The following is a 19326-nucleotide window of genomic DNA, read 5'->3' on the forward strand; positions in this document are numbered from 1 at the left end:
CAACAACAACAAAAAATCTTAATTTCCTTTTGAATCTCCTGTTAATCATTTGGGATATGGAAGAATGATGTATTTTCTTTGAGAAAGGTGGGAATTTTCTTTGTCTCTTGATCCAGTGGTTGTTGCAGGTTTGTGTGCTTGATCAGCCTTGGTTTTATGCCCTCTTGGGATTTCTGCTTATGGTTAGTGTCTTTACTGGAAACCTCTTGTCTTCTTATAGCCTCTAACACTTCATTACAGTCATCATACAAAGAGTTCAACTATGCTTTCTTTTCTCTCATACTGGTTCAATGAACCATGTGATCTTGTGCCTATCTAGGTGGCTCTGTGGACCCTGGGACAGTTGGTGGCCAGCACTGGCTATGTAGTAGAGCCCTACAGGAAGTACCCTACTTTGCTTGAGGTGCTACTGAATTTTCTGAAGACTGAGCAGAACCAGGGTACACGCAGAGAGGTAGGGGACATGGCAAACTTGGTCTTTAAGACTTTACTGGGAGGATGGTGAGAGAGAGAAGGTTGCAGCATGAACATGCTCTGACAGTATGAGTCAGACTTCTTGTCCGTTTCCATTTTGTTCATGTAGCTGGTCATTTGGGTATGAATTGGGGTTTAAACCTGAGAGGAGTATCTGTGATACTTGTTGTAATCATGTTGTGATGAATGTTTTCTTTTTTCCCTCCCCTTTCCCACCCAGGCCATCCGTGTGTTAGGGCTTTTAGGGGCTTTGGATCCCTACAAGCACAAAGTGAACATTGGCATGATAGACCAGTCCCGGGATGCCTCTGCTGTCAGCCTGTCAGAATCCAAGTCAAGTCAGGATTCCTGTAAGTTGGGGGTAGCCATGAAAGACTTGCGAAGTTCTCACTCACAGAACCCTTGCTGGTTGTGTTTAGAAAGTCTGGAGCTGGATTACTGAGAAACAGGATATTGGCTCATTTAGCAACTTTTGAATGAAAAGTCAGTAGTTTCTTCTTGAATTCCAGAAGAGATGCTGCTTTCTATTGTGGCCAGAGTCCTCATGTCTGTCTAGATTCTTTGTCAAGGGTTGACATGCCAAGTCTGTCTGCTTTTTGGTGCCAATGCAAGAGATACACATTATAACCCCATTACCTCTATCTATCTCTCATTCTTTCTTAGTGCCTCTTTGATGTTCTCGTTCCCATAGTATCTACAGAAGAAGAGATAATTGATTCTCCATTTTAATTGATAGGGAAATCAGAGGCGAGGCTCAGGGCCATAGGGAAAACTAGCAGCAATCAGAAATTTGGGGCTCTTTTTTCCATGAAATGGTCTGGCCCAAGAGCCACATTGCCTTGCCTTTTTTTTTTTTTTTTTTTTTTTTTTTTTTTTTTTTTTTGAGGTGGAGAGTCTTACTCTGTTGCCCAGGCTGGAATATAGCATTGCAACCTCCGCCTCCTGGGTTCAAGCAATTCTTCTGTCTCAGCCTCCCAAGTAACTGGGACTACAGGTGCACACCACCACACCTGGCTAATTTCTGCATTTTTAGTAGGAATGGGGTTTTGCCATGTTGGCCTGGCTGTTCTCAAACTCCTAACCTCAAGTGATCTGCCCGCCTCAGCTTCCCAAAGTGCTGGGATTACAGGCATGAGCCACTATGCCTGGCCGCCTTTTTTTTTTTTTTTAAATTTTGTTTTATTTTTAATTGACACAGGGAGGGGGAATAGGGAGAGGTTGGTCAATGAGTGCAAGGTTCCAGTTAGATAGGTGGAATAATTTCTGGTGATCTTTTGCCCATTGTCTTTATTGTTTTTATTTTATCTTAATTTTATTTTTTTGGAGACAGGGTCTCAGTTTGTCACCCAGGCTGAAGTACAATGGCATGATGTAGCCTCAACCTCCTTGGCTCAAGTGATCCTCCTGCTTCAGCCCCTCAAGTAGCTGGGACTACAGGCGTGTGCCACCACACCTGGTTAATTTTTGTATAGCCCATTGCCTTTTGACAAGTAGCCTGAGTGAATGGGGGTAGGGTATGGGGTTGCAGGAGAGTTTTCTAGACTTAACCCATATTCCCTCAGGGCAGGCCTATTTCTGACATTGAAAGTTAACATTAGTTATCCCAACTATTCCAGGAAAATGTTATTACCCCAAAATGAATTGTTTCTAAACTCACTAGATGGGATGGTATTGCTTCAGATTTCTTCCTCTTCTGGTATTAGAGAGGCATGCCTGTGATGTCATTATGTCAGCCCCATAGCTGTGAAGAGCAGGGCCCGAGCCATGTTGCTCCTGGTGTTCTTCCTTGTTCATGGCACCAGTCAGCCCAGCTCTTCATCTGTTTAGTTCTTACCCTCCTCACTGCACTCTTCATGTTACTATACCTCCCTCCCTTGCCGCTGCCCCCTCCGCCACCGTCACAGTCCTTCAAGTCCTTATTGTTCAAGTCGGATAGGTAGTATTTGCCTACCAACTTGTGTGAGCTCCCTAGGGGAATCAAGCAGCTGCTGAACAGATGTTTGCTTAATTTAATTCCCTTTATTTTGGGGGAGTAATTATTTTTATTGATAGTTTCAGTTTTAAAGTTGTGAACGGTAAGAAGCTAAATTAAACAGAGCAATTTAGAGAAAACCAACCCATCATGTACTGTTTTAGGCTTTTGTGGTTTGAGTAATAGAAAAGCCAAAAACTGTTTACTCCTTGATGGTGAGAAGCTATTTGTTGGTTCCTAATAGACCTTGAATTCCCAATAGTGTTAGAACATACTAGGAAGAAAGATACCAATGCTAATGTCTGTTAGGAGGTTGTTTGTTATTAACTATGCTCTGCCTAAAGTCATGTCATGCCATGTGTACCTCTAATGCTCTCTTTTGTTTTGTCCTAGCTGACTATAGCACTAGTGAAATGCTGGTTAACATGGGAAACTTGCCTCTGGATGAGTTCTACCCAGCTGTGTCCATGGTGGCCCTGATGCGGATCTTCCGAGACCAGTCACTCTCTCACCATCACACCATGGTTGTCCAGGCCATCACCTTCATCTTCAAGTCCCTGGGACTCAAGTGTGTGCAGTTTCTGCCCCAGGTCATGCCCACGTTCCTTAATGTCATTCGAGTCTGTGATGGGGCCATCCGGGAAGTAAGTACCTCAAACCCCAATCCTTCTCTTTCTCCTCTGCACCACATGCACAGATCCATCTGTGCTTCAGCTTCTTAATCGTGCATTCTGTGTGCCCTTGAGCCTAATGCCTTCCTCCCCCTTAACTCCCAACGTGTAAGTGTACGATCGGCTCACTCCAATGTCCTGGCTTGGATGGCTAAAAGGGCCAGGTTCAGTGGCTCACACCTGTAATTCCAGCACTTTGGGGGCCGAGGTGGGCGGATCACCTGAGGTCACCACCGTGTAGCCTGGCCAACATGGTGAAACCCCATCCCTACTAAAAATACAAAAACTACCCAGTCGTGGTGGTGCACACCTATAATCCCAGCTACCCGGGAGGCTAAGGCAGGAGAATTGCTTGAACCTGTGAGGTGGAGGTTGCAGTGAGCTGAGATCGTGCCACCACGCTCCAGCTTGGACAACAGAGTGAGACTCCATCTCGAGAAAAAGATGGCTAGAAGATGAATGGCCTGGGGGAGGAAAAACATTGTCATTCTCAGTAATCTAGAGTTCAGTCAAGTTGTAGATGCCCCACAAATACAAAATCAGTCTGGATTTCTGGTTGCTCCTTCATGACAAGATTTAAGTCATAACATTTTTAGTGAAAGTACTACACAGGTGAACTTGCATGCTCTTACTGGATCTCATACTGCCACCAGTTGGTCCCGTTATTGTTGATCCTCAGTGCGAGCATGCAGCCAAGTGGGTGTTTATCCGATCTCTCCATTGTAAACTTACCTGTTTTCCTTTGCCATTAGTGAGTAATCTGTGGGGTGATACTTTGAGACTCCATGGCTCTCCTGTTCCTCAGCTACCTTCCATCCAGTAATTGTAGCATCCATTGATGATCCTCACTTGAATTGATTATCAGTCACACTAGTGGTTGCAAAGTGATGACTTTCTAATTTTGTCGTTCCTTCTCCATTTTATTAGCCGACAGCATTTTTCTGTAAAGAGGAATTTTCCCCTCCCCCACGTCTCACTGTTGCTGTTTCTTGTGTCTTTCTCTAAATCACAGAGTATGCAAAATGGTTCCAAGATTATATGTCCACACTACTACCAACCACAGATCTAAGTAAAGTTCAGGGTAGCTTTGTAGTTCCTGTTATTCTTAGAATACACTCTACTAAGGGTGTACAGTCAGAGTACTATGTTTAAAAGATAATTAGTTACTTTTCCCTCTGATCATATTGTCCACATGATGTACATTTAGAGGAGATAGCATGTTTTTAGAAATTACGTTTCCTAACTTTGTGTCTGGAGTATAGACATACCGTTTATTTGTTTCTATTTTATTTATAATTGTAGCTATCAACCTCATTGAATTTTTTTTTTTTTTTTTTTTTTTTTTGAGAAAAAGTCTAACTTTGTTGCCCAGGGGGGAGTACAGTGGCAAGATCTCAGCTCACTGCAACCTCTGCCTCCCAGGTTCAAGCAATTCTCCTGCCTCAGCCTCTTGAGTAGCTGGGATTACAAGGTGCACCACCATGCCCGGCTAATTTTTGTATTGTTAGTAGAGACAGGGTTTCACTATGTTTGCCAGGCTGGTCTTGAACTCCTAACCTCAAGTGATCCAACTGCCTCAGCCTCCCAAAGTGCTGGGATTATAGGGATGAGCCACTACGCCCAGCCAGAATTCTTATTAACTCTAATAATTTACCTGTAAATTCTCTCAGGTTTTTACTCTAGGCAGTTATATAGTCTGGTGCGGCAGGGAGGGAAAAAAAAAAATGGATGTTTTGTTTTTTAGTTTTAATCTTGTAAACCACTTAGTGACACAGTAAGGAAAAGTAATAAGGAATAAAAAAGTAATAACACCTCTACTACCATGTTTTTGGTTTTTGAGATAGGGTCTTGCTCTGTCGCCCAAGCTGGCAACACAGAGGTTGCAGTAGGTGATATGGGCTCACTGCAGCCTCTACCTCCCGGACTCAAGTGATCCTCCCACCTCAGCCACACGTGTAGTTGGGACTACAGGCATGTACAACCACACCCAGCTGATTTTTTTGGGGTTTCGCCATGTTGCCTAGGCTGGTATCAAACTCCTGGGCTCAAGCTATCTGCCCAACTTGGCCTCCCAAAGCACTGGAATTACAGGAGTGAGCCACTGTACCTGGCCTGCTTCCATGTTGATTAGATGCAGTGGTAGTGGAAATCTGTAACCTTGCTCCTGATTTTAATGGACTGCTGTTAAGATTTCACTACTAAGTATAATGTTTGTTGTAGCTTTTTGGTAGATATATTTTTATTTTATTTTATTTTTATTTTTTTAAAAATACGGAATGCTTCACAAATCTGCCTGTTATCCTTGCATATGGGCCATGCTAATCTTCTCTAGATTGTTCCAATGCTAGTATGTGTGCTGCCAAAATTAGCACTAGATAACTTTATAAAGGTCAAATATTCTCATATAAAGAGATTGCTAAAGAGTTTTATTATGAATGGATATTGAAGTTTTTAGTGTGTAATAATCATATGATTTTTGTCTTTTAATGTGTTGAATATGTTGACTCACACTGATACGTGTTCTAATGTAAGAATGCGGGCATTCTTGTATTAAAACCACCTTGGTTATAATGTTTTTTTTTTTTTTTTTCTGAAAATGCTTTTTTGCTTGTTATTTTTTATTTTATTTTATTATTATTTTTTTTTTTATTATACTTTAAGTTCTAGGGTACATGTGCATAACGTGCAGGTTTGTTACATATGTATACTTGTGCCATGTTGGTGTGCTGCACCCATCAACTCCTCAGCACCCATCAATTCATCATTTATATCATGATAATGTATTTTTAAATTTCGATCTTATGTCAGTTCAACTTAGAGTTTTTGCTTCTGTGTTCTTGATTGAATTGGTCTATAATTTTCTCTTTTTTAACTATGGGCTCAAAGGTATCTACTTGAAGCAGTTTTGGGTACTTTTTTTTTAGGTAGCTGTTCATTTTGTCTAAGTGTTAAAACTTGTTGACGTGAAATTGTTCACACTGTTCTCTCACGTTTTAATTTTTTTAAGGTCTTTTTTTATGACCCAGAACTGAGTGGATTATGTTTTAATTTTCTAGTAGAGATTTGTTAAAGTATTTTCAAAGAAGCAGCTATTGGCCAGGCGCAGTGGCTCACGCCTATAATCCCAGCACTTTGGGAGGCTGAAGTGGGTGGATCATCTGAGGTCCGGAGTTCAACTCCAGCCTGACTAACATGGTGAAACCCCATCTCTACTAAAAATATAAAAGTTAGCCAGGCATGGTGGCGCATGCCTGTAATCCCAGCTACTCAAGAGGCTGAGGCGGGAGAATCGCTTGAACCCGGGAGGTAGAGGTTGCGGTGAGCTGAGATTGCGCCTTTGCACTCGAGGCTGGGTGACAGAGCTAGATTCCATCTCAAAAAAAAAAAAAAACAACTTGTTGATCTATTATTATTTTCCTTTTTCTGCTTTTTAAAAGAAATGTGTTAGAATATTAAGTCATTGTCAATCTTCTTTTTTTTTTTTTTTTTTCTTTGAGACGGAGTCTTGTCTTGCTCTGTCGCCCGGGCTGGAGTGCAGTGGCCGGATCTCAGCTCACTGCAAGCTCCGCCTCCCGGGTTCACGCCATTCTCCTGCCTCAGCCTCCCAAGTAGCTGGGACTACAGGCGCCCGCCACCTCGCCCGGCTAGTTTTTTGTATTTTTAGTAGAGATGGGGTTTCACCATGTTAGCCAGGATGGTCTCGATCTCCTGACCTCGTGATCTGCCCGTCTCGGCCTCCCAAAGTGCTGGGATTACAGGCTTGAGCCACTGCGCCCGGGGTCAATCTTCTTTTCTAATGTAATCTCTTAAGGCTATGAATTTCACTCCAAGTATTATTTAACTGCTTTCCAAAATTTCTTAAAACTTTGAGATAAAATTTACATACCATAAAATTCATTGATTTTTAATATATTTACAGAGTTATGCAATTATCACTAATAATCTAATTTTAGAAAATTTAAATCACCCTAGCAAAAAACCTCCTGTCCATTTTCAGTCATTTTCTGTTTCTGCCTCATCCCTGGGGCAGCTACTAATCTGCTTCTATCTCTATAGATTTACTTTTTCTGGACATTTCATATAATTGGTGTCATAGAATATGTGGTCTTTTGCATCTGGCTTCTTTCACTTAAAACTTTTGAGATTCATCCATGTGTACCATGTATCAGTAATTCATTCTTCCTTTATTGCTCTATAATTATGTAGTATTTTCATTATTGTTCAGAAATATTTTCCAGCGTTAGGATTTTTTCTTTTACCCTTGAGTTATTTAGAAGTGGGTATTTTGTTTGTAAACTTACAGGGTTTTTAATTTCTCATTTTGATACTGATTTCTAACTTAATTGCATTGTGCTTGTGATTCTTTCATGTTTGCTGGAACTGCTTTAATGGTCTAGTGGTTGATCGATTTTCATAAGTATTTCCTGTATCCTTGGGAATACCTGTGTATTTGCTAACATTGTGGACAGAGTGCTATATGAGTCATTAGATTGAACTTATTACTTATTGTGTTCAAATCTTTTGTGTCCTTGTTAATTTTTGTTTGGTTGATCTATCAATCCTGAGAGAAGTGAGACAAAAATCTCCCTTTACAATGGTAGGCTTGTTTCTGACAATTTAGTCAATCTTGTTTTATATGTTTTTGAGATTATATTAGTAGATGCATGCAAATTTTAAATCCTGATACCTTCCTGGTAAGTTGACTGTGTTTTATCATTATGCAGTAATCCTTATCTTTAGTAATACCTTAAAATTTATTTTGCCTAACATTAGTATAGCCACACCAGCTTTTTTTTTTTTTGGAGGCATATGTCTTTTCCAATTCTTTTACTTTTAACTGTCTCATGACTTATTGTTTTAGATGCTCTCTTGTAAATATAGCTAGATTATCTTTTTAATCCAATTAAAAAAATTTTGTCTTTTAACCAGTGCATTTTAGGCCAATTGCATTTATTGTGATTGCTGATATATTTGGGTTATTTATTTTATTTTATTTTGGGATGGAGTATCGCTCTTGTTGCCAGGGTGGAGTACAGTAGTGCTGTCTTGGCTCACTGCAACCTCCACTTCCTGCGTTCAAGTGATTCTCCTGCCTCAGCCTCACAGGCAGCTGGGATTACAGGTGTATACTACTACGCCCAGCGAATTTTGTATTTTTAGTAGAGACAGGATTTCACCATGTTCACTAGGCTGGTCTCAAACTCCTGACCACAAGTGATCCCCCGTCTCGGCCTCCCAAAGTGCTGGGATTACAGGTGTGAGCCACCGCACCTGGCCATATTTGAGTTTATTTCCACCATCTTACTTAGTGCATTCTTTTTGTCCTGCTTTGTCTGTCTTTTTTGTTTGTTTGTTTTTGTGAGACTGAGGCTCCCTCTGTCGCCCAGGCTGGAGTGCAGTGGCCTAATCTCGGCTCACTGCAAGCTCCACCTCCCAGGTTCACGCCATTCTCCTGCCTCAGCCTCCCAAGTAGCTGGGACTACAGGCACCCACCACAACGCTTGGCTAATTTTTTGTATTTTTTAGTAGAGACAGGGTTTCACCATGTTAGCCAGGATGGTCTCGATCTCCTGACCTCATGATCCACCTGCCTCGGCCTCCGAAAGTGCTGGGATTACAGGCGTGAGCCACCGCGCCCGGCTGCTTTGTCTGTTTATCTTTCTTTTTTTTGAGACGGAGTCTCTCTGTGCCGCCCAGGCTGGAGTGCAGTGGCCGGATCTCAGCTCACTGCAAGCTCCGCCTCCTGGGTTTACGCCATTCTCCTGCCTCAGCCTCCCGAGTAGCTGGGACTACAGGCGCCCGCCACGTCGCCCGGCTAGTTTTTTGTATTTTTTTAGTAGAGACGGGGTTTCACCGTGTTAGCCAGGATGGTCTCGATCTCCTGACCTCGTGATCCGCCCGTCTCGGCCTCCCAAGTGCTGGGATTACAGGCTTGAGCCACCGCGCCCGGCCTGTTTATCTTTCTTTTCTGTCTTTTTCTGGATTTGTTTGAGCCTTAATTTTTTATTTCATCTTTTGCCTTCACTCATTGGCCACCTTTAATTTTGTAAACATTTTCTTTTTTTTTTTTTTTTTTTTGAGGCGGAGTCTCGCTCTGTCGCCCGGACTGGAGTGCAGTGGCCGGATCTCAGCTCACTGCAAGCTCCGCCTCCCGGGTTTACGCCATTCTCCTGCCTCAGCCTCCCGAGTAGCTGGGACTACAGGCGCCCGCCACCTCGCCCGGCTAGTTTTTTTGTGTTTTTAGTAGAGACGGGGTTTCACCGTGTTAGCCAGGATGGTCTCGATCTCCTGACCTCGTGATCCACCCGTCTCGGCCTCCCAAAGTGCTGGGATTACAGGCTTGAGCCACTGCGCCCGGCCAACATTTTCTAATAGACTATTTCAATCATGAATAAACTAGACAACCTATTATGTTAGATTCTCATATACCTGTCAGTAATTACTAGCATTTTGTCAATTTAGTTTTATCCCTTACCTGCATCGCCTTTTCCCCCCACACATGTACGTACATTTCTGCAGTATTTTAAAAGAAATTACAGGTATCATATTATTTCACCAATACATACTTTTTTCCATATAACCACAAGTATGACACCTACAAAGCTAACAATCATTTCTTAGTATCATATAATACCAACCCTTCTTCAAGTGTCCCTAGTTGCCTTAAAAATTCATTGTAATTTGGTTTATTCAAATCAAAATCCAAATAAGGTCTACATCTGGCATTTGGTTGATATATATCATTCTTTCACCATTTATTTACCTTTTCCCTCTATTCCTATACTTCATAGATTACAGTACTGTATACTTCCTATTTCAACATTTAGTAAACAGACACTTTCAAAATGACCCACTGCTAGTGATGTGAAGGCTAATCAGTGAGTTCGGATATTGTCATGTGATCCATTTGTTATAAAGTTTCCCATCAGCCTTTTTCCTAATCATTTTAGCATTCATTGGTAGTTATTTCCTAGAGCTATTATTTGATCAGGGACTGCAAAATGGTGATTTTCTTATTTATATGTATTTTTTTTTATTAAAAAAATTTTTTTCCCATGACACATCTCTCAGGAGGTCCTGAGAACCTGTGCCCCAAAATGGGGATTTTCTAATTTGATTATTCCTTCTGTATTTATTAGCTGGAAAGTTCTTTAGAAATAAAGAACTTGGCTGGGCATGGTGGCTCACAGCTGTAATATCAGCACTTTGGGAGGCTGAGATGAGAGGATTACTTGAGTCCAGGAGTGTGAGACCAACCTGGGCAACATAGCAAGACCCCATCTCATTTTATTTAAAATATTTTTTAGGCCGGGCATAGTGGCTCACGTCTGTAATTCCAGCACTTTGGGAGGCCGAGGTGGGCGGATCACAAGGTCAGGAGATCGAGACCATCCTGGCTAACACGGTGAAACCCCGTCTCTACTGAAAAATACAAAAACATTAGCCAGGCATGGTGGCGGGCACCAGTAGTCCCAGCTACTCAGGAGGCTGAGGCAGGAGAATGGCATGAACCCAGGAGGCGGAGCTTGCAGTGAGCCAAGATTAGGCCACGGCACTCCAGCCTGGGCGTCAGAGTGAGACTCTGTCTCAAAAAAAAAAAAAAAAAAATTTTTTTAATTTTAAAAAAGAACTTTATATAATCAACTACCAAGGTAATTTGAAGTGTAGATCATGTAGGAAAAACAAAATGCATTCATGGTTCTGTACCTTTATCAAGTTATCAGTTTTTTAGTATAATGAGGAGTCAAGCCTCTAACAACTTTTCAGAGGTGACCCAGGCACCTTCCCACCTCCCAATCCTACCCTTATTCTTTAGAGTATCAGTATGAACTCATGAAGATATATATATATATATGTAATTTATCTTTATACTGTAAACCAAGTTGGTTGCACAGTCACTCAGAAGAATATCAAGTGAAAGTCATTTAGTCATCTTATTGTTAAAACTAATATTGGTCATTTACTACTTGTGTATATAAAAAAATATGTATGTAATCTCACTGAAAGAAATCAGAGCTCACTATATGGAGTATTTCTATATATATAGAATATATGTACATACACACTATATATATATGTATATATAATATTTCTGTCCATTGCAGGCACTAATCTTTTTCACAATCAGATTATCCTGATCACCCTGGCTGTTGTGTCCTTCTTACATGGCCCAGTAGACTTTCTTGCTTTCTGGCGGAAAAAAATTACTCCAAGCATATCAAGTATATTTCACTCAAACCTGGGCATAGCCATTTCCAAGAAGCTCTGATTTTCTTTTAGTGAGATTACATACATATGTATTTTTATAGATGTAAATAGAAAATGGCCAATGTTAGTGTTAACAATAAGATGACTAAATGTAGTTTAAGACTTCACTTGATATTCTTCTTGAGCGATTGTGCAGCCAATTTGGCTTATAGTTAAACTCATTTGTTTCTGTTTATTTTCAATTTTTAGAATTTTCCTTGAGTTTACAAAAAATTTAGGCTGAGCGTGGTGGCTCACGTCTGTAGCCCCAGCACTTTGGGAGGCTGAGGGGATCACTTGAGGCCAGGAGTTTGAGACCAGCCTGGCCAACATGACGAAACCCTGTCTCTACTAAAAATACAAAGATTAGCCAGGCATGGTGGTGCATGCCTGTAGTCCCAGCTACTCAGGAGGCTGAAGCAGGAGAATTGCTTGAACCTGGGAGACAGAGGTTGCAGTGAGCCAAGATTGCACCACTGCACTTCAGCCTGGGCAACAGAGGAAGACTCCATCTCAAAAAAAAAAAAAAAAATTTAACTTTTATTTTAGTTATATAAGACATTAACATAGTTCCAGAGCTAGAACTATAAATAAGATCTTTCCAGCAACATCTAGCTTCTGCACCATCTTTATACCTCGTTTTCTTCCTTCCTATATTATTTCCTATTTCTGCTATGACAAATTACCACAAATTTAGTGGCTTAACACAGATTTATTATCCTGCAGCTCTCTAGATTATATTTCTGACATGAGGTCTCACTGGGCTAAAATCAAGGTGTTGATAGGACTGTGTTCCCATCTGGAAGCTCTAGGGGAGAATTGATTTCCTTGCTTTTTTCTAGCTTCTAGAACAGGAGTTGGACAAGCATGTTTTAGAGACTGACTGCATTCCTTGGCCCTCTTCCTCCATATTATTGAACATTATTATCGTTTTATGTGGTGTTTGTTTATATTCATCCACACGTATTATTGCATGTCTCATCGCTCTTAGAGCTTACTCCTATAACCATATTCTTTCTTCCTAGTACAAATTCCTCTTAGGAGCATTCATTGAAATAAACTGTTCTTATCTGAATAAGTCTTTATTTCACCCTCTTTTTAAATCTTCATTTGGAGATTTAAAAATTAAAATAGGCCGGGCGCGGTGGCTCAAGCCTGTAATCCCAGCACTTTGGGAGGCCGAGACGGGCGGATCACGAGGTCAGGAGATCGAGACCATCCTGGCTAACACGGTGAAACCCCGTCTCTACTAAAAAAAATACAAAAACTAGCCGGGCGAGGTGGCGGGCGCCTGTAGTCCCAGCTACTCGGGAGGCTGAGGCAGGAGAATGGCGTAAACCTGGGAGACGGAGCTTGCAGTGAGCTGAGATCCGGCCACTGCACTCCAGTCCGGGCGACAGAGCGAGACTCCGCCTCAAAAAAAAAAAAAAAAAAAAATTAAAATAAAAAATTTGGTTTTTAGCCAAGAATATGATTCTAGGTTCTCCTACAACTATAGATATGATCCCACTTTCTGACTTCTTTTTGTTGCTGTTGAGAAATCATGAATCCCTTTTACATAATATTTTTTCTGTGGCTTTACTTCTCATTGTTTTGTTATCCTAAAGTGTTAACTATTATATATCTAGATGTGAATTTATTTTGATTATCCTGTTTGAGACTTGGAGGGCTTCCTAAATGTGAGGATTGGTATCTTATCAGTTCCTGAGAAATTCTCATGTATTATCTTTTTTGGAATTTTGTCCTTATACCCCTCTATTTTTTTTTCCTCCCCTTCCCTCCCCTCCCTCACTCTGCTGCCCAGGCTGGAATGCAGTGGTACGATCTCGGCTAACTTCAGCCTCTGCCTTCCAGGTTCGAGTGATCCTCACAGCTCAGCCTCCCGAGTAGCTGGGACTACAGGCGTGCACCACCACGCCGGCTAATTTTTTTTGTTTTTGCATTTTTAATAGAGACAGGATTTTACTATGTTGCCCAGGCTGGTCTTGAACTCCTGTCCCCAAGCAATCCAGCCACCTTAGCCTCCCAAAGTGCTGGAATTACAGGTGTGAGCCACTGCGCCCAGCCTTATTCCTACTTTTTTTTAAGGCATTTTAAACAGACTAACTTTCCTTTTTTTTTTTTTTTTTTGAATGTACTTAGTAGTTTTATTCATAATTGTCCCAAATTGGAGTAAGCTCAGTAACTAATCAATAAGAGAATGAATCAACAATCTGTAGTATATTTATACAATAGAAAGCTCCTCAGCAATGTGCAGGATGGAACTGCCAATACATGCAGCAGCAGCATGGAGGAATTCCAAAGCTTCCTGCTCAGTGAAAGAAGACTTACACAAAATAAAACATGCCATTGATTCCACTCAATATGGAATTCTTAAACAAGCAAAACTAATCCATGGTAGGAAACAAAACAAAACAAAGCAGTGGTTGCCTTTGAGAGAATAAGGTGGGGATTTACTGGAAGGGACATAAACCAACTTCCTGGGAAGATAGCATAATATTCTTTGTCTTGACGAGGTTTAGGTTACACGTCTGCATGCATTTGTCAAAATTTGTTGAGTGGTACCCCTAAGACTGGTGCATTTCCTTGTGTGTAAATTGTACCTCAAAGGAAAAAATTGGGGCTGAAAGTAAAGATTAAAATCGAGTTACTAATATGCACAAACTGTTTAGGGGGAAGTGTACTGATGTCTAAACAGACTAAATTTTCTATCAAATATAAATAGACTTCTATTATATATAATAGAAGTCTGATTCTGTGTATTGTTTCTGAGAAGTCATGCTTGTAATGGTCTATTTCCTCACGTGTTTTATAATTTGGAATCATACAGCATATTCAACTGGGCTTTCCCTGGAGCAATACTGTTAAATCTGCTCTAAATTTGCATCTCTCCAGAGAGGATATGCATTTACTTCTGCCAAGTGGTCCAGGAGAACTTTAATTTCTTGGCTTAGAGCTTCCCAGGCCACACAGTTAGTGAAAATAAATCCATAAACCCATACAATAGATGCCTGAAATTATGAACTCTTAGGGGAGGCATTTTTCTGCCTAGACCCCACATCACAACTGGCAAATTTCTTTATCTCCTTTTACCAGTGGACAGATTTTTTTTTTTTTAACTCATTATTTATCTTAGTATGTAGCTCTTTGAAAATCTGGCTTTATGTGAGAGGCTTCAGTTCTTTTTTTTTTTTTTTTGAAATAGGGTCTTACTTTGTTGCCCAGGCTGGAGTGCAGTGGCATGGTCTCAGCTCACTGTAACCTCACCTCTAAGGCTGAAGCAATCCTCCCACCTCAGCCTTCCAAGTAACTGGGACCACAGACACATGCCACTATGCCCAGCTGATATTTTTTTTTGTACTTTTGGTAGAGAAAAGGTTTTACCATGTTGCTCAGGCTGGTCTTGAACTCCTGAGCTCGAGGAGTTCTGCCTGCCTTGGCCTCCTAAAGTGCTGGGATTACAGGCATGAGCCACTGTGCCTGGCCACTTCAGTTCTAATAATCTTATAATCATGTTTATATATTTTTTGCCTTAATTTTAGGCTTGTCATAGTGGGGGAGTTTGGGAGGAAATCTAGTGCATCATATTTTCAGGAGCAAAACTGTTCTCTTAAAATACTCATATTCCAAGGAGAAAAAGAATGCTTGTGAAAGGCAAAGGGAGAAGAGGCAGCTCCTCTAGCTCTCTCCTCAGCATTGAGGTGCTTGCCTGTCCATATCCCTTGGGCAGCTACTCCTTATGAATCAGCCACCGAAGTGCTCCCTAATTGTGCCTAATAAAATGGCACCAAGGACCAGGAAGCTTGTTTCCTGTTTCTGTCTCTCAGTTTTCTCTGACCTTCCCGCCATCTCTATTGGCCTGTTTTCCTCCAGCTTAGGTTTTCTACTTTCAGGCTTTATCTTTTCGCGATAGAATCTCACTCTGCTGCCCAGGCTGGAATGCAGTGGTGTGATCTTGGCTCACTGCAGCCTCTGTCTTCTGGGTTCAAGCAGTTCTCCTGCCTCAGCCTCCCGAGTAGCTGGGATTACAGGTGCGTGCCACCATGCCCAGCTAAATTTTGTATTTTTAGTAGAGATGAGGTTTCACCATGTTGGCCAGGCTGGTCTCAAACTCCTGACCTTGTGATCTGCCCACCTCGGCCTCCCAGCGTGCTGGGATTACAGGCGTGAGCCACCATGCCAGGCCTGTAATAATATATTTGTATAGGGACCACTATACATATTTATATAGGGAATCACTACAAAACTATAGTGATTCAACTTAGGGGATGGCGGGGACCAGGAGATAGGTAGAAATGAGTCTACTGAGTCAAATGTGTGCCACGTGGTGACCAGGCTGTAATCACCTTGGAAGTCAAAGTTATCATTAGGAAATATGTTCAGACTCTTCTTTGAGCCCAATCCTGTATGTCCTATTGATCCTGCCTCTTTGGATAATGAGTACTATAAGTCGATTACTCAGTTTGAAATAACACTTTTTTTTTTTTAGGTAATGCTTTTTATTTATCCCAACTTACCTGACTTGCATGTGGATAGGAGTGAAAACATATGTGTTCATTTTCTAAGTTACGCTTGTTAATGGAGAGAAGCAAAGGCAGAGAAAGCTGTAAGAATTTGGGGAAGGGGGTCGGACACCGTGGCTCATGCCTGTAATCCCAGCACTTTGGGAGGGCAAGGTCAGGAGAGCAAGACCATCCTGGCTAACATGGTGAAACTCTGTCTCTACTCAAAAAAAAAAAAAAAAAAAAAATTAGCGGGGCATTTTTGGCAGGCGCCCGTATTCCCAGCTACTTGAGAGGCTAAGGCAGGAGAATGGCTTGAACCCGGGAGGCGGAGCTTGCAGCCAAGATCACACCACTGTACTCCAGCCTGGGCAACAGAGCGAGACTCTGTCTCCAAAAAAAAAATGGGGGGAAGGGGTGTCAAATATCATTTGCTACTTATTACTGGCGTGTAATACTATCTGGAGATCATAACAAAATAAAACCTACATTTTGAAGACAAATCTTTAACCTGGAAAGTAGTTGAGATTTTCTTTACTCACACCTTCCTTATTCCCAACTTTATTTAGTGGATGTCTTTTCTTCCTACACCTAAAAGGTACTGACTTAAGTAGAATCCCTTCATCCTATCCCTACCCCAGTTTGCTTGCTATTTTGGCTCATAATCTCTCAGAGACATAGTTAATTAAGACCTAAGTAATGAGTTAATTACTGTAAATGAGCTACAATACCCATAATCAAGAGTTAGCTGTATTTAGTTTAGGAAGTGAGTGGTAATTAATTAGAGCCAAATAAACAAAAGGTACATTTACAGTTGGTAAAAACTTTCAGGTTTATTTTTAAGTTTAGTGATTCCAGAAATCCTTCAATGATAACAGATATTCATTGAGTACTGAACAATATTCACGTCCCTGTTCTAGTACTTGACATGAATTATCCCGTTTAAGCCTTAGAAGTCTGTGAGGTTAAGTATTATCTCCATTTTCCCATGGAAAAGCCTGGGCACAGGGAGGTTAAATGCGGGTTACAAAGACCCTGCTATGCAGTAACTGGCTCGCCTGGTGTGTAAAAGCCCCTGATAATTGTTTTGAGTTCCCACCACCATCACCATTTAAGTTTGTGTCTTTTTTTGTTTTTTTTTTTTTGAGAGACAGGCTCTCACCCTGTCACCCTGCATTCTGAAGAGTGCAGTGGCACGTGCATAGCTCACTACAGCCTTGAACTTCTGGGCTCAAGCGTTTCTCCCACCTTAGCATCCATTGTAGCTAGAATTACAGGCAAGTGCCCACCTAATTTTTTGTATTTTTTTGTAGAGACAGGATCTTGCCATGTTGCCCAGGCTGTTACTGAAATCTTGGCCTCAAGCAGTCCTCCCACCTCAGCCTCCCAAAGCACTGAGCCTCCAAACCTAGCCAAACTTGGGTCTTTGAAATATGTTCTCAGTAGATGGTATAGTATGAAAACCCATTCCATAGTTGTCTTTATTTGTTCACATGAACTTAAGGTAAGCCTGGGGGTTCAGTGTCCTTCATGATACCAACTGGTTGACCTCTTGTCCATTTCAGTTTTTGTTCCAGCAGCTGGGAATGTTGGTGTCCTTTGTGAAGAGCCACATCAGACCTTATATGGATGAAATAGTCACCCTCATGAGAGTGAGTAGAAGTTAATGCTTTGGCCTCTTCCATGTTTGGGTTGAGGAAGGCTCAGAAGCAAGTTTAAATGACAGACATTTTTTTCATGGATCTTTGTAGAGCTGTTACAGACTTAGTACAGGAAATGGAACAAAGCCCACTGGATATTGAGGGGGAGGAAGGGCTGTTGCTCCAGGTTCCCAGGTATAAAACTACAAGACACGAAGGCTGAAGAGAAATCCTGAAGTAATTGTTCTGCCAGAAATAGACTCTTGGGTTATTTGCCTCACACATAACAAAGCAATTTCACTTTAATATCACAACGGTGCTTTTCTATTCTCATGAACGCCCTCTTCATTACTGCTTATAAACCATGAAGGGATTGGGGGTTGGGTTTTCTTAGGGCTGTTAAATATGACTGACACGTGTTGGGCACCAAGGAACAAGGTGATGCTTTACCCTGCTACCTCCAAAACCATACATACCACCTTTTGACTGCAGTGGCACATGAGAAAAGGCTGAGGTCCCAGGATTTTATAACATGGATTAAGTAGGTGCCAGAAGACACCCCATTGGCAGTATCATTTTTCCTTCTGTTCTATATAATTTAAATGTCTCTGAGAGGAAGGTTGCTTTGCAGGGATAGCATGTCCTCAAAGAATTGGAAGATTTCTGTTCTTTCACACCAGACCTTTGTAGTTAGTTTGGAGGAAACAGCAGGACTAAAATCAAAATGGCTGGTTTCAAATGGAACTTCCCAACACCTGGGTCTCAGAACTGATAAACCTCCCTACATGTATAAATAATTAAAAGCTGCTCTATTCCCTGACTCCTACCACAGAAGCCTCTGTACAAGGAAGATTTAGGCAGAATACTAAAGAGGCCAGTGGCTCGTCTTAGTGGGAGGAGGGGCAAGGGAAGAAGCAGTGTCCTCATGGGAGGAGGATGTAGTAATCTGTGACTTAATCCCCTCAAGAAGGCTAAACAAGGATACAATATGACCATATTATAGTCATAACATGTTGATGACCAAAACACAGGGAAGTGAGGCAGGGAGCCTCACACCTGCAAAATGCAGCTTCCATTTCACCCCAGATAGAGAAGGTGCAGCGGGGGCTCTTCCTTTGACTGTTGATTCTGAGCATTTTAATGAGCTCCCCCGAGCCTGGGAAGAAAATAGTCTTTGTGAACAGTGATCCAGCTGACATCCCTCTGCAGGCTGCCTTGCTTCTTTGAGGTAGAGAAGCCCCTTGGAGGAGCTGATGATAATGCAGCTGGGAGGTAGGTGGGCCTTCTCTAAAGAAGGCAGAGTGGGGTTCAAGTGAATGAACATCAGACAAACTCTGGAGGCTCTGAAATCTGTGGTGTTTCTTTGGCAACACTTTTAACCTAGAAAACACAGCTCTTTCAGAGAGAATACTTCTCTCCAAGTAGAGAGAAAGGAAGTTTTACCAGCATCTTCTAGTATGGTTTTTACTTTCTAAACCATTATGCTTTTTAAGATACCTTTTTAAATAAAAATACTATATCTCTCTATAAAGCCTTTCGTCTGAGGAATTATCATTGTTTTTATGGACTTCTACTTTGAACTATTTAGAGGCTGCAAGAATATTAACATTCATGTGTTGCCATGATTAGTAGGGTTTCTGTTACCATTAAATCTCCTACTCCAGAACTCTTAAAGATGGTGATAGGCAGCTGTCTTTTTGAGTTGATTTGAAATAATAGCTTTTCCTGGAGTTAGAGGCTTGGACTAATTTGCTTTGCAACACTGAGGCAGGATCTGTGGCCAGGTGGCCAAGTTTTTATTTTAGTAACTTGTGTGGAAA

The 19326-nt window shown here is 41.4% G+C and overlaps 1 protein-coding gene and 1 non-coding gene across 6 annotated transcripts in view; one reads left to right on the forward strand and one right to left on the reverse strand.

Annotated features, from left to right (window-relative positions):
• MTOR (mechanistic target of rapamycin kinase) overlaps window positions 1-19326 on the forward strand; it is a 153018-nt gene that overhangs the window by 29717 nt on the left and 103975 nt on the right. For all 5 annotated transcript variants that reach the window (XR_004441102.1, XM_033228384.1, XM_033228385.1 and 2 more), the window contains 4 exons: window positions 320-454; window positions 695-824; window positions 2840-3090; window positions 17432-17518. Coding sequence is in view for 4 of the 5 variants with exons in the window: in XM_033228384.1 (XP_033084275.1) it covers window positions 320-454; window positions 695-824; window positions 2840-3090; window positions 17432-17518 (603 nt within the window). In the remaining variant the exon portion in view is untranslated. The remainder of the gene's footprint in view (window positions 1-319; window positions 455-694; window positions 825-2839; window positions 3091-17431; window positions 17519-19326) is intronic.
• Window positions 5383-5489, reverse strand: LOC117093988. The gene has a single exon (XR_004441330.1). It is a non-coding gene; the product is annotated as a U6 spliceosomal RNA (small nuclear RNA).

Source organism: Trachypithecus francoisi, unplaced genomic scaffold (genome assembly GCF_009764315.1).
Source record: "Trachypithecus francoisi isolate TF-2019V2 unplaced genomic scaffold, Tfra_2.0 Lachesis_group12, whole genome shotgun sequence".
Lineage (NCBI taxonomy): Eukaryota > Metazoa > Chordata > Mammalia > Primates > Cercopithecidae > Trachypithecus > Trachypithecus francoisi.